At 41.3% G+C, this 14,271-nt stretch overlaps 1 protein-coding gene across 1 annotated transcript; it reads right to left on the bottom strand.

Annotated features, from left to right (window-relative positions):
* Positions 1-2,574: 2,574 nt before the first annotated feature.
* lmx1a (LIM homeobox transcription factor 1, alpha) lies at positions 2,575-13,443 on the bottom strand. Its single transcript, XM_063892008.1, has 9 exons — positions 13,329-13,443; positions 13,192-13,225; positions 12,618-12,798; positions 6,219-6,439; positions 5,229-5,404; positions 4,601-4,678; positions 4,052-4,136; positions 3,307-3,480; positions 2,575-2,717 (listed from the first exon to the last, which is right to left on the bottom strand). The coding sequence occupies exons 2-9, from the start codon at positions 13,214-13,216 to the stop codon at positions 2,575-2,577; spliced, it is 1,083 nt and encodes a 360-aa protein (XP_063748078.1). The 5' UTR covers positions 13,217-13,225; positions 13,329-13,443.
* Positions 13,444-14,271: the final 828 nt, after the last annotated feature.

The following is a 14,271-nucleotide window of genomic DNA, read 5'->3' as shown; positions in this document are numbered from 1 at the left end:
CATTTCAAATCTTACTTTAGTAAAATAACCAAAGTATTATCAGCCAAATGTACTCAAATTAAAAGTAATCATTGAGCAAAAAAATTGCCTTTCAGTGTGTTTAAAATGATATTCATATATGTGACATCTTTAGATAATATTATTCCATGAAGTATACTTTTACTGTTGTAGACAAACAAAGTTCTGGTTGATTTCTTATTGTAAAATATTTCAATAATTTGAATATTTTGTGTCTTAAATTCTTAGTCCACTAGTTTAACTTTTAGAGCTGCATTTTGTCAAAAGTAGCTAAAGATGTTTAATAAATGAAATGGATTCAAGTGACATTTTTTCCTCTTAGAAGTAGTGGAGTAGAAGTATAGAGTAGCATTACATGGAAATACTCAAGTGAAGGACCTTCAAATTCTACTTGAACTGCCCTGAAAAAACTGAAACGTTGAATTTAATTAAATGTATTATATCAACAGAAAGATGAAAGTAATAATATGAAGTTAAATAAAATATGTGGTTCAACTTAATATTATGACTTTAACTATCCTAATACAGTTATGTGAAATCTGTTGATGTAATACATTGAATTTAAGTCAACATTTCAGTTTTTTCAGTTTACTGTACTTACTATAAGTACAATTTTGAGGTAAATGTAACCAAGTACTTCCCACCTCTGGCCAGCAGACACGTGGAGCAGATACAGACGCAGATACAAAAGCAGAGAAACACACACTCATACACTCTGCTGCACACTTCTGCAGCTCTGCTTGGCAGTAGCATACCTCGGTGACAGACAGTTAGATTGTTCCTGACCATTGACTTGCGCTCTCTGCTCGGCGAGGTCTGATTTCATAGTGGGAAATATGAGATGGGTCCAGGAGAGGGTTCACGGCTGGGGCAAGGAGGCACTCCATACAGTGGGGCTTCATATCTCCGTGTCACCCTGGGCATTCTCCCCTGACACAGCTTTCAGCCCCTCCGTTGTCTGGAGGGTTTTCTCAACCTCCCTCCCCAGGATCGGTGCATTCCAGCTGGGCACAGAGCCTGGGTGGTCCCCCTCCTTTCCCCTCCAGTCCTGTATGACTGTGAGGAAGGAAAAGGCAGAAAAATGCAGCGAGGGCCTTTGACCGCGAGGAGCACAATGTGAGCGTTGATGATGGCGGCTTGGATGTGATGCTTACCTGCCACTGACCCATACAGCTGTCATAGCCCGGCGTTTCACAATCTGATGATCCACCCAACAGCCGCTGACCTGTCACCTAGATCGGACTGATAAGCACCGAGGATGGACTGACCCGGCTCTAACCCTCAGCATGAATACCCCATCTTCATCATAAATCAGCCCCACATTTTACACATTCACTGTATCATACAGTATGCCTATCATCTCTGACCCCAACCATGTCCTGAATGGCGGATACGGACTGTTAGCAACAAATTGGAGATACAGAACTCTAAGAAGATTTAATAATGTCAGACTGAAGCATTATTTTGTGCACCAGTCAACACTGAAACATTGACGTGCACTAAATGTATTATAGCAACAGATTCCACATACCTGAATTAAGTAAGTTGAAAGCAATAATACAAAAAATATCGCTTCAACTTAATATTTTTGCTTTCAACTAACCTAATACAGTTATAAAACACAACACATTGAATTAAAGTCAAAGCTTCAGTTGTTTCAGTGCATCTTCATCATAAATCAGCCCCACATTTTACACATTCACTGTATCATACAGAGAAGTCTGAACCCAACCATATGAACAGAACATATGGATTATGGGAGATACAGGGTCCCGCGATTTAGTTAGACTGAAACCTTTTTTTGTGCACCAGTCTAACCTCAAATTAAATGCAGAGCTAAATCCCGGGTCTAAAGTACGTTAGAGGGTCTTGAGCACACTGAAAACACTAAAACGTTGCCTGAAATAAATGTGTTGTATCAAAGAATGTCACATTGCTGTATTAGGTTACTAAAAAGCTAAAATATTAAGTTGAACCTAATATATTTAATTCAAAGTTGATATTATTGCTTCCAACTACCCCTTACATTTAATTAAAGTCAACTTTTCAGTTTTTTCAATGCATGTTTCTCTACATTCTTGTGAGTTTTAAAAAATGTTCTTCTCTTGTATCTTGTCTTAAATATTTGTCCTTGTTCATGTTGCAAATGGAGCTGCTGTGACACAAGGAAAATGTCAGACTGGATCTGACAATTGCGTATATCGTATCGTATAACCATTATTTATTGATCATTGTTTATCCATTCAAGATAAACATCATACACACATTGTGAGAATAAATACACACAAACAGTTATTTACATTAGTAGATGCAGATAATAATCAAACAGAGAGGTCAGCGTCGTGCATACACAGGAGCCTGTGTCGTACGGATTGTAAAGCATTAGAGGCAGTTGTGTAATCATGTTTAAATGCACATGCATGTTGGATATTGCATGGCGTCACATGTGTACCCACGTCTCCCTTTTGCAACCACTTCTTCATTTGTCTTGTGCACGGTGCAGACAGAAAGGGATGAGGGAGACACAGCGTTTCTCTCCGAGTCCGATCTCCACCCTCAGGAGGTGAAGTAAGAGTCCTGCATGGAGTAGAGGCGGTCGATGGGGGTGAGCAGAGAGGAGTCCCCCAGGGAGAGGCAGTCGCTGTCCGCCACGTGACACAGAGCGTCTCTGTCCATGTCTCCGTACAGACCCTTAAAACCTGGAAAATACACAATTAAAGGTATTTCAAGATGTGCAAAACTATGTGACATATATGCCAATATATTTACTCATGCCAATACACATGTCTCTAAAACAACATTTAACTTTAGTGGTAGGGAAGTGCTGAATTTTATAATTGAATCGTACTTTTGTATATCATTTTGTTCCTAATTTCCATTTTTATATATACATATTTAGGACTCCTGGACAGAAAATTACACGAGTGCTTAAGTGAACTAAAAGTAAACAGCCACACAGAAACTATAATGTTTCTGGTACTTTAAATATTTAATTTGGTCCCATGCAAAAAAAGAGAACATGGTATATTCTGAAGCACATTGACACAGAGCAGGAAACATTGCTGCAAATCTGGAGAAAACTAGGATCTACGTGTGAGAAAATGAACAAATTATAATGCAGTTTAAATGATAAACTCTGTATTCATTCTTCTGATACTGCACTGCTGAAATAAAACCTTTGTTGTTCTTAATTTTTTTAGTTTGTTCTTACACACCATTAATCACAAAACCCTTGTCGGGCATCCTTCTAAACATAATTCTCCGTCACGGTTTGACAGCGCTCTTTACCGTAGGGGTGCATGTGATCCCCCGGCATCTGAGGAGGGGTCAGGCCCTGTCTGAAGGGGTCCATGTCATAGTCCTGCTGCTCCAGGGAGGTGAGTCCCATCTGCTGCTGCTGGATGTGAGTAAAGGAGGAGCCCAGGTGCTCCAGCTCAGAGGTCAAGCTGCCACAGGAGGGCGCTGTGAGGCACAGGAGGAACGCAGGAGTGAGTTTGCTGCTGGCTTTTGTTCCCTGTGCTTCATTTTGATATATTGAGTCTTTTTAAAGCGCTATTAAATAACGTGTGGCCATCAAAACTCACATAAATCAGGAAACTTCTTCCTTTTAAATAAATAAAAATGTGTATATTTACATTGCATTTTTCATATTTAAATGTTTGCATACATAATATTTTAAGTAGTGGGTTTGTCTATGTCTGTAGTGTATTCTAACTTACCTTGTGTATATTATATTGTGTTTGCTATAAATACTATATCTTATCCATTATCCATTTTTACTGTTTATTTTATTTCTTTATCATTTTATATTTGTTTTGTTTAAATTAAATTGAATATTTTCTTCTTTAAACTTCATGTTTTATGTTTTATATTTTTGTATTTTTTTCTATCTAATCTAATATTGATAAATACTTTTTTTAATTTACCAAAACATTTGAAGACATAATACTTTAAAATAAAGGTTTTAAGATATCATTTCACATGGGAGTAATTATAATATATTTTTAATTAAAAAACGCGGACAGTATAATACCTGTGTGATGTGATGTGTGCTCGCGCGGCTCCTGAGTCTGCTGCTGCTCCTGCTGCTGCTGCTGTCTCCTCGCCAGCTTCTTCATCTGAAACATACATTAGCAGACATTAATCTCACATGCAGGCCTACTGTAAAACATCTCCCTCACTCCACACTCCCTCTGCCACCCAGGCCTACGAGTGTGTTCACTCAAAGTATTAACAGGGAGGTAGAGGACATCTTTCAGTGGCGGAGGGAACCCACACATGAGCCCACTTTGTGAGGAAATATGGGCTTTAATCTGCAGTGATCGCAGCGAGATGTCATCAGTTTCCTGTATGAACAGATAACCAGGCTGATTTCCACCTCTGGCACACAAACACGGTGCAGAAAGAGTCCTTTTATTAGTTGTGTGTGTGTGTGTGTGTGTGTGTGTGTGTGTGTGTGTGTGTGTGTGTGTGTGTGTGTGTGTGTGTGTGTGTGTGAGAGTGTGTGTGTGTATGTGTGTGTGTGTGTGTGTGTGTGTGTGTGTGTGTGTGTGTGTGTGTGTGTGTGTGCACTTTGTATTACTTTGGCTCTTTGGTTCTGGAACCAGACCTGCACCACCCGGACGCTCAGACCCGTCTCCGCTGCCAAGGTCTCCCTTACCTTGGATTAAGATTCAGTTGGAGGGGGAAGAGTAAAAAAGGGAGGGAAAAATTAGAAAATAGAAACACAGAAGAGGTCACTTGAAGGTTGAAAACAAAAAAAATATTCCTCCACCAATTCACCTCAACAAGGAGGAGAGGAGCAAGGTGTTTGGAGGGGAAATAACCACTTTCTTAAGGTCTAAAACGTTTGACTTTGTATAAATTCAAGGCTTCTTTCTAATGTAGTATTGCATATTTACAAAAAACATGAAACCAACACATAATTCAGTGGTAAAACAGTCTATAAAATGTGAAGCTCTCACTCAAAACATATATAAAACAGCTGTAAAAATAAATAAGGTACCCGTCCTGTAGAGATTTTGTTTTGTAGCATGCTCATTTCTAAGACTAGTCTGTGTCAAAGGCTCATTAAAATGACAGATTTGTTGGTAACAGTAAGAATGTTGACAGAAAACCAATGATATTTTCCGTGTTGTTTCAGATGGACACCCTCCATGCAGAAACACGTTGTGGGACATATCAGGGTGAACTCAGAATAATCCCCTTACCTTTCGGCAGGGCTTCGATGAGACCTCGAAGGAGGCTTTAAAGGTCCGTCTCTGTTGAGTGGTCAGAATAGTGCGAGGCCTTTTGGGACGTTTGCTCTCCAGATCTTCTGATCTAACTCGTCTTCCTGCAACCCTCACACACCCCTCCTCTTCTTCTTCTTCATCTTCACTTTTACCTGGTGGGCAGACATGATTTAAAGCACATTTTGATTCACCTACAGGGCATTCACATAAAGAAGCAGACTTGGAAAAAAAGAGGACAAACTCATGACAGCAATGTGAGATGTTCATGCATCAGTTGCATTCAGTTTTTGCATTTGTAGTTTTTGTTTTGTTTGTTACTTTTTTACTTTCCTTATTTCCACCTTAATTTGTGGTTTCCTCTATTTCCAAGAGAGACACATAATGCCCCTCGACCACTTGAATGTCTTATTACGTCGATGGAAATTTGTAGTCAGTAGTTTTAGTGTTAGCCGGAATTTGATCGTTATTTAATTCTTAATCTCGTTGTCTTTCCATCTCAAAGTTGAAGGGAACTCCTCCGTAGCATTGGGATATTTTGACCCAGTGTTAGTGTTTCTTTTTAATATAAGTGTTGAGTTAAACCAAACCCAGACGTGGTTATTTGACCCAGCACTAGACACAACAAGCTCAAGTTGTACTTTAAGACTGTAACTGTACATGAACAACTCCTGAAGTTTAACAAACCCTTACAGTTTGTAGCACATAGTGGAAGATCGTCACAATTTGCAACCAACTTTATTTTTGGTATACGGCCCAACAGTAGAACCGGCTCGAATCAATCCTTTGTATTGCTGGTTTTCTAACCCTGTATTGCATCATAAGTTTGGATTGTGTACATGTACACACACACACACACACACACACACACACACACACACACACACACACACACACACACACACACACACACACACACACACACACACACACACACACACACACACACAGCCTGTGCACAGTGTGTACCTGTGTCAGAGGAGGTGGGGCTGGCCTCACTCTGGTGGTAGTCGTCTCTGGCACACAGTAGCCGCCCCTCCCTGAGGACGCAGTGCTCTCCGGTCTGCAGGCGGCAGGAACAAACGCTGCAGGTGAAGCAGCGCAGGTGGAACACAGCGGCCCCGGCACGCATCACAAGGTCTGCGGGGGAGACGGCCTCAGCACAGCCCCCACAACGCACTGCAAACAGACTGAAGAGAGGGAGGTGGGGTGTTACAAGGGAGGAAGTAGAGAGGAACTGTGAGAGCTCAGTAAATATCAGAGAGTCAGGCTTTTGTTTGGAGCTTGAGTATAAGCTGAGACACTCGAGGACCCCTCACCTCAGTAAGAAGGGTCTCCATGAGAAAAAAAAATGCTTGGTTGACTCGGGGAATGTTGCTGAGTCGAGCTGTCACTCAAAACAACTGCCAACCTGTCTCCCCCCCACTCCCCACCTCCTCCTCCTCAGACACATACCCTTAGCATGGCGGGTGTGCATCTTAGCGCCTGGCAACCGGGACTGGTGGGCTTAGCCTCAGAGACTGTTGCCGTGGCTCCGGCTGCCTTGTCCGAGGCTGTGCTCCTGGGGAGGCTGGAGAAAAAGCTCTCGGCAGGCCATGGCTCCAGGCAGAGGGGGGGAATCAGACGTCCTGGTGGGAGAGGCTGAGCCGCCGGTCCCATGAATTATCCGCGGAATTATCCCTAAGTCTGCTTAACCAGAGCGGGACAAAGGCCGAGCCGGCCCCCGAGCAGCAGGACTATTGTCCACTGGCTGGCATTTTGGGTCTGTCCCGCAGGATGATGCGTCATCATTCAGGATCTGCAGTCTGTCTGCAGACCGGACCGGGTCACCAGACCAGGCAGAGCACGGGCATGAGAAAGGGACAGCTTTTTTTGTTTTCACATAGAAATACTTCACATGGCCCGTAAGGATTCACATATCACTGATCCCAGCTGAGATTTATTTCTTCCTTGTGCAATTTTGTAGCCGTTAGTAAAAAATAGGAACATTAAAGTTAGTTTAAAATAACAAAGAACGTACTTCTGCTCAAAGCAACTGCTCATAGACAAATGTAAACAACTGTAAACTTTGGAATAACAGAATACAATAACTGTCATCGTATTATATAGTGAATTATATTGAAATATTTAGTAGAATAAGTCGTGATAATTGTATTAGAAATTAGAATATTCATAATAATGTCATTTTAATATTCACCTTACACTGGCTACCAATGCGGTCAACAGCGGATTTGATAAATACATATTTATGTTTAATTTCTTTTACTTTTTAAAATGTGATGCTTAAAAAGAAATCGTTTTAAAGAAACATTGAATTCCTTATGTATATTGTTCTTACTTGTCCCAGACATACATAGTTATGGTTTTTAATAAAAGGAGGGTAAGGATTCGCACCGTTCTACAAATAAATGAAATACCATGAAAATGTGGCACTATTATACCTAAAGCAATTTTGACTAAACCTGAAAATAAGTCAAAAATATCTGCAAATTGTTATTAATGTGAGACAAATACTCCACATAAGCTTTTTCAAATGGACCAAATATTTGCATTTGACTTCGCTAATTGCAATTTAGCACAATATTTACCAACAAACACATCCTCAGACTAAACAGAGCAAACACCCAGGTTGAGACGTCCCTGTCACCGGTGTGCAGCATCCTGAACTCAAACATACCCGGGACCCCTCACTGTTGCCGGGGGGTCGCCAGGGTAACCGTTAAGCCCATTCCCAGCAGCTCAGGAGGGTCAGTCGGGCTGCTTGACCCATCCGAGTCAGCCGCCTCACGGCCTCAATGGTATGCGCCTTTAATATGGCCACCATACCGTCTGTGGTATGTGCATTCCTGTGGCAACAAGATGCACCACTGATAGGTTTTCAAAGGAAGTGTGTCGGAGCAAATACCCGGAATGTTCTCTTTATGATGCTAATGCTAAGTGTCAGTGAAGTAGCTACTGTGGGCATTACAGATCATTTAGAGAAACCTTTTTCCATTATGTGCCTCATCCAGTTCGTTGTTAATGCAAAGGTAAGAGTACCTTCCGATGCTTATGGAGGAGCTCAAGGTGTTTAATATTTCAGAGTTTCCGTTGACATGATTGGCCCACAGAGGCGCTGCCAGGAGAGCGGGAACACTCCGTCACGCTGGATTTAGACGTGGCAATTAGTGACAAGATCATTACGGAGAAATAAGTCAGCAGAAATCCTCCTCGCTGACAGGGCCAGGGGCAGACACTCTCAAAGCAGATGCACTGGATAATAAGATGAGTGTCTGACAGACACACACACACACACACACACACACACACACACACACACACACACACACACACACACACACACACACACACACACACACACACACACACACACACACACACACACACACACACACACACACATTATAGTTGTATTGATAAATGTGCTGGTATTTATAAGTTGATCCGTGCTATGATCTGTGTTTATGATTGTTAGTAAGACTGTGTATGATGTTGTGTGTAGTTGCCCAGGGACTACAGTGGGAAATTGGCTAGCTTTTATGTATAGTCATAAGAAGACACACACACACACACACACACACACACACACACACACACACACACACACACACACACACACACACACACACACACACACACACACCCTCTCTCATTGTTCCTTCCCTGACTTCAGCGCTGACCTGTGGCAGACAGGCTGCAGCTCTAGTGGACATGCACAGAGATCTTGTTTCTGGATCAGGTTAACCTGGATCTTTTGCTACACACACACACACACACACACACACACACACACACACACACACACACACACACACACACACACACACACACACACACACACACACACACACACACACACACACACACACACACACACACACACACACACACACACACTCCGACAGAGGACATGTATCAGATACACATCTGCGGGTCAAGTGCGCCGCCAGTCACACCGCTGATCTGACGACCAATCTGCTGTCCAGGGCCACATGACCGCTGAACCGTTCAGCCAATCTAAATGTACCGACAACCAGAGCGAGCTAAACAAAACACATTGTCATACAGGAGTTTGCAGACTGCGTCATTAAATTACAGAGCAGGCTGTGTGTGTGTAGTGTGTGTTGTGTGTGTGTGTAGTGTCCTGTTTGTGGCTCGGGTCAGGCAGAAATGGACATGAATTGGTCATTATATCCATATCAGCAGTGAGTATTGTCAGTCTTTTCTAAATGTCATTAAAAACACAGAAGTCATCAGATGGTTTTTGGGTTAGATTTGAGTCCTCCATGATGTTTACAATTATAAGGAAGAGGGTTAGGGTTAGAAAAAAATATATATACAAGTCCTCTGAATCACAGTTTGCCTTATCTACGTTTTGGAGCATGAGTTTAAAGATATCTGATTAAGCATAATGGATATAATATTAAGGATTTGTATAAGTAATGCCCTGTTGATGCACGTTTTTGACCTTTTCTTTTGTTGTTTATTTTCTTGGTTATTTGATTTACAACTCTTCTTGAATACAGGGTAAGCTGTGGTTAAAGTGTCCCTACATATGAACCCTCTGCAAGCTCTGGCATTAATCTATATATTAATCTTGACATAAATAAACCTCACATTTCTGATACTAGATCTTTATGTATCGGATCTACCAATAAAAGCAAGCTCTGGTGATCTTGGATTAAAGAAGACATGATATTAAAGTGATTTAAATGGTAGCGTTATAATTTTTTAACTCCCATAAACAAGTCAAACCTGGGGGTCTGGTTTGCATTGCTGTACATCACGAGCAAAAGGAAAAACAAGGCGCTGTTCAGACAAAAGATACAATATGGGGTAATAGACAAATGTTAAATAAATACTCCTCCCTTATAACCTGACTTTAACCCAGTCCTGGACCATATAAAAGAGCAGAGTTTGCAGAGCTAAAGAAACACTGGCACACTTTCCACACCCTCATGGAGGACAGAAGTGGTGCTCATGTGTTTCAGGGTGTCATAACCCCGGACAGGAGCAGCAGAGAGGTGCAGGGAGCTCTGGCACCCGGCCTCCTGCTAATTGGTCAGCTCAGATATCTCACGGTCGGCTGGGCGTCGTCCCATCGCTCGACGCTCAGGCTGCTGTGAGCGGATCCTTCCAGATGCCGCTGCACGTTAACGCCAGGGCCCATGGAGCGCACTGTCCCCCAAAATAAGTTCACACCATCCTCACCGGCTCTGCCGCAGGATGCTCCAGACCTTCTGACATATGGCTCTGCGCTCCTAATTACCTCTCAGTGCGGATTTTCGGTCTGCTTTAGCCAAGTGCTATGATCTGTACTGATCACGTTCAGCACTTTGAATGGTGTGGATTTACCATCAGAATCAGAAATTAGTCCCAGAGCGGCGACATTTACAATGTTACGGCTAACGGCACACTGCAGATAAAAGGCAAGAATAAATTAGTAGACTAAAAAGAACCCACTCTGACTTCCATTTATCATTTGTTAAAATGTTTACACAAGTCCTTTATCCTCTAAAACATGTCAGGGTTTCAATATTCTGTTAACAAAGCTAGCTCCAGCACACCTGCAGTGTAGTTTAGTCAGAAGTGGAAGAAGAACTCAGATTATTTACTTAGCATTACTGAATTTCAAAAGAAAACCTGCATTCGAGTAAAAGAACTTCATTAATGTGATGAAAATATACATTTAGTACCAGAAGTAAAGTACCTGTTGGTAGTTACCCATTTAAGAAATATTTATAGCTAATAATCTGAATTTATTAGGTAACTACAACCTTCAAACGTAAAATAAAGTGTAGTAAAAAGTGCAACTATGGCTCCTAAAATGGATTGAAGTAAAGCAGCATACAATGTAAATACTCAGTTAAAGTACCTCAAAATTGTACTTTATTCAAGTACAGTACCTACTTGAATAAATGTAGGTTTTATATACCAACACTACATTTAGCTGATGGGAACACGATGGAGGGTAAGTGTAACATTTCTTGTTTCCCCGCCTGTTTGGCAGAACCACCAGCACTAAATTGTTCAGAAATAATGCGAGCTGCTGCCTGTTTCTATCTTGGCTCTTGTTCAGGTGTTTTGGAGGAGATATGAGGGGATGAGGTAGTGCTAGTGGGGGGGGGAGTCGGACGATGGGTGTTGATGGTGGGAGTTTTGGGGGGGACCGTCTCGTCCATCAGACCATATGTTGTCCCCAGCTTGCAGTTGCCACGCCAATGGGCCTCCAAATTTTAACACTTTTTGACAATGTGTCAGTTGAGCTCTACCCCTGGTCGTGTGCTGTGTGTGTGTGAAGGTGTGATTGTGTTGTTTTGTGTGTGTGTGTACATGTGTGTGTTTGTGTGTGGATGAACACTATGCAATAGTGATCTCACATTCCTGCTCCCTCGCCTCCCCTTCTTCCTGCAGTCACCTTGTTCTCTTAGTGCACTGTGCCAAGTTCCCTGGAAGTCGGCTTACACCATACAAACAAACACAACTACACACACACACACACACACACACACACACACACACACACACACACACACACACACACACACACACACACACACACACACACACACACACACACACACACACACTGAAGCTTTTGCCATAGTGTGAAATGTTCCCATATTAACAGCATGCTAAAGAAAGTACATATGTTTGAGTAACAAAAAAAGAGTTTCATTATTCCATCGCTTTTCTAGCTTTCCCTCTGTCTGTCGCTGACACACACGCGCGCGCGCACACACACGTGCACACACACGTTCTTAGTTATTATAGTCAAGGTCAGACCTGGACAAGGGTTCCGTTGTGAAAACAGACTTAATAACACACAGGACAACTGGGCCAAAAAATGGAATAAATGAATGATGTTTAAAATACAACTAAATCAAACAAACTGCATATAACAAAATTAAAAATGCTCTTTTTAAAAAATGGATGATAATGTTGGTAGTATATCTGCTACATATTTTCAAAGGTAAAACTGCATTATAACAGGACTAGGAGAAAATGTGCTGAACTATTTGGGTTTCAAACAAGAATGAGGTGCAGCTTAAATGTGATTACTTTACAATATTGTTTACATTTTAGAAGAAAATCCTTCTTTAGTCTTTTAAAAATGTGAAGTTTTTCTGTTTGTTTTTATCACTAATTGTCATAGTCACATGAGTTTAATAGTTCATCATTTTTAAAACCTAGTTAAATTGTAATGTTTTAGTGCAAGTGTGTAGAGCTAAATATCACATGTGCAATTGAAAAGTTGAAACCAGCCCCTCCAGAGTGAGAAAAAGGTGCTCAAGTGTTTCATGATTTCAGTTTTAACATCAAGAGAAAGGTAAGCAATAACAAAGACTCATGTATGTCAGCACTCACTCAGCATAGTCCCTCTTGCAGTAGAGTTTGTGGTCCCGCAGAAAGCAGGATTTTGTGAGCGCGTCCCCGCACGCGGCGCACCGCACACACTCCTCGTGCCAGAGGCCATCAGTGACTCTGAGCAGGAATCTGTCTGTGATCCTCAGGCGGCATCCGGCACACACCGCCCTCTGATCCATATCTGCAGTGACGGGGAAATCCTTTAATTAGGACACTTTTCCAATCAGCAGCACAAACACTGGCTAATTTTGCTGAGCTAAGTTTGGTGAACAGGTCACTAAACTGCGGATTTATTTCGATATAAATGCGCAAAAGTAGTGAAAAAAGGTAGTTTTAATTATTGCAAAAACGAAGTATTAAATATTGAGACTATTAAGAGTCAATTGTTGTTCATTGTTGTTTAAATTGACCAATAATAAGCTCGTTTGATGATGATCACGTGCCAAAATAGTGCAAAAAAAAAATCTTCAAATACTTGTAGTTGAATTCAAAAGTTTGACAAAATGTATTTCTTACATTAAAAGTTAGTGAATAAACCTTTGTTCATATAATAATTCCATCGAGTTTCACTCACCTAAGCATGCCTGTCGATCCACCATTTCAGCCCTCTGAAGAAACAAAGTGAAATCAACGTTTTAAAACCAATTCAGGACAAATTTAAACCGTAAATTAACATTTTAAATAGAGATAATTCGTTTCAAACGCCATTACCTGTAAAGTGTGAGCTTCCAGGAGCTGTAAAAGTGTTGTTGTCGTCACTCAGCTCCTCAGAGCATCTCCGGCTGAAAGTTGCTGCTCGGAGCTTCAAAGTTTCTCTCGGATCTTGAGACGACCTCTCTCTGTCCTCCGATATCGACTAGCTTTCTATCAATTATCCTATTAGGAGTGAACGGGAAGGAGCGAGAGAGAGAGAGAGAGAGAGACAGACTGAGAGAGAGACAGAGAGAGATAGACTTCATCCATGTGCAGGTGCCGGTTACCTCTCTCCCCCTCCCTCTCTTACTCTCTCTCTCTACCCCCACAGTGGAGGAGGCTCAAAGTTACCAGAGAGTTTTTTTCATTACAAAGCAATAATGCATAAAGTGCTCGGGAAGTAAAGTGCAGGTTGAAAGGTCATCATTTTGAGAGATATAAGACAGACAGACAGACAGACAGACAGACAGGCAGACAGACAGACAGACAGACAGACAGACAGACAGACAGACAGACAGACAGACAGACAGACAGACAGACAGACAGACAGACATCTCAGTATCTGATTTTTCAACTTTACATTATATATTTTATTTAGATTATAAATTCCTGTTATGAAACAAGAATTGCTTTTTTCAAACCTTTAGATAGGTCTGTGTGTTTTAAAGACAACCTAAAATACTTGACTGATCAATTATTTTCCAGGCAGATAGAAATCAGAATCAGAATCAGTTTTATTACCAAGTGGAATTTGCTTTGGTATTTGTGGTGCATACAAAATACGTGGCAACACAAATAGTATACAAATACATACTAAAGCACTATTGATATTTTGAGAATATGTCTTTCAAATAATGTGATTTCTGTTCAAATAATATATATATTTTTCTAAACACACTTTTATGAAACAATGTCTGAACACTAACCAAACATGTGTGTACATTCTCTCTGATAGATCTCG

The sequence above is a fragment of the Eleginops maclovinus genome, chromosome 9 (assembly GCF_036324505.1).
Source record: "Eleginops maclovinus isolate JMC-PN-2008 ecotype Puerto Natales chromosome 9, JC_Emac_rtc_rv5, whole genome shotgun sequence".
Lineage (NCBI taxonomy): Eukaryota > Metazoa > Chordata > Actinopteri > Perciformes > Eleginopidae > Eleginops > Eleginops maclovinus.
This window is presented reverse-complemented; position numbering and strand designations above follow the sequence as displayed.

Bases quoted from the DNA above. Each gene is read 5' to 3' on its own strand.
- lmx1a (XM_063892008.1), bottom strand. From the start codon at position 13,216: ATGGTGGATCGACAGGCATGCTTAG. The intron at 12,799-13,191 runs GTGAGTGAAACT...CCGTCACTGCAG, and splicing joins GGATCGACAGGCATGCTTAG to ATATGGATCAGAGGGCGGTG. The intron at 5,405-6,218 runs GTACACACTGTG...TCTGCCCACCAG, and splicing joins CCCCACCTCCTCTGACACAG to GTAAAAGTGAAGATGAAGAA.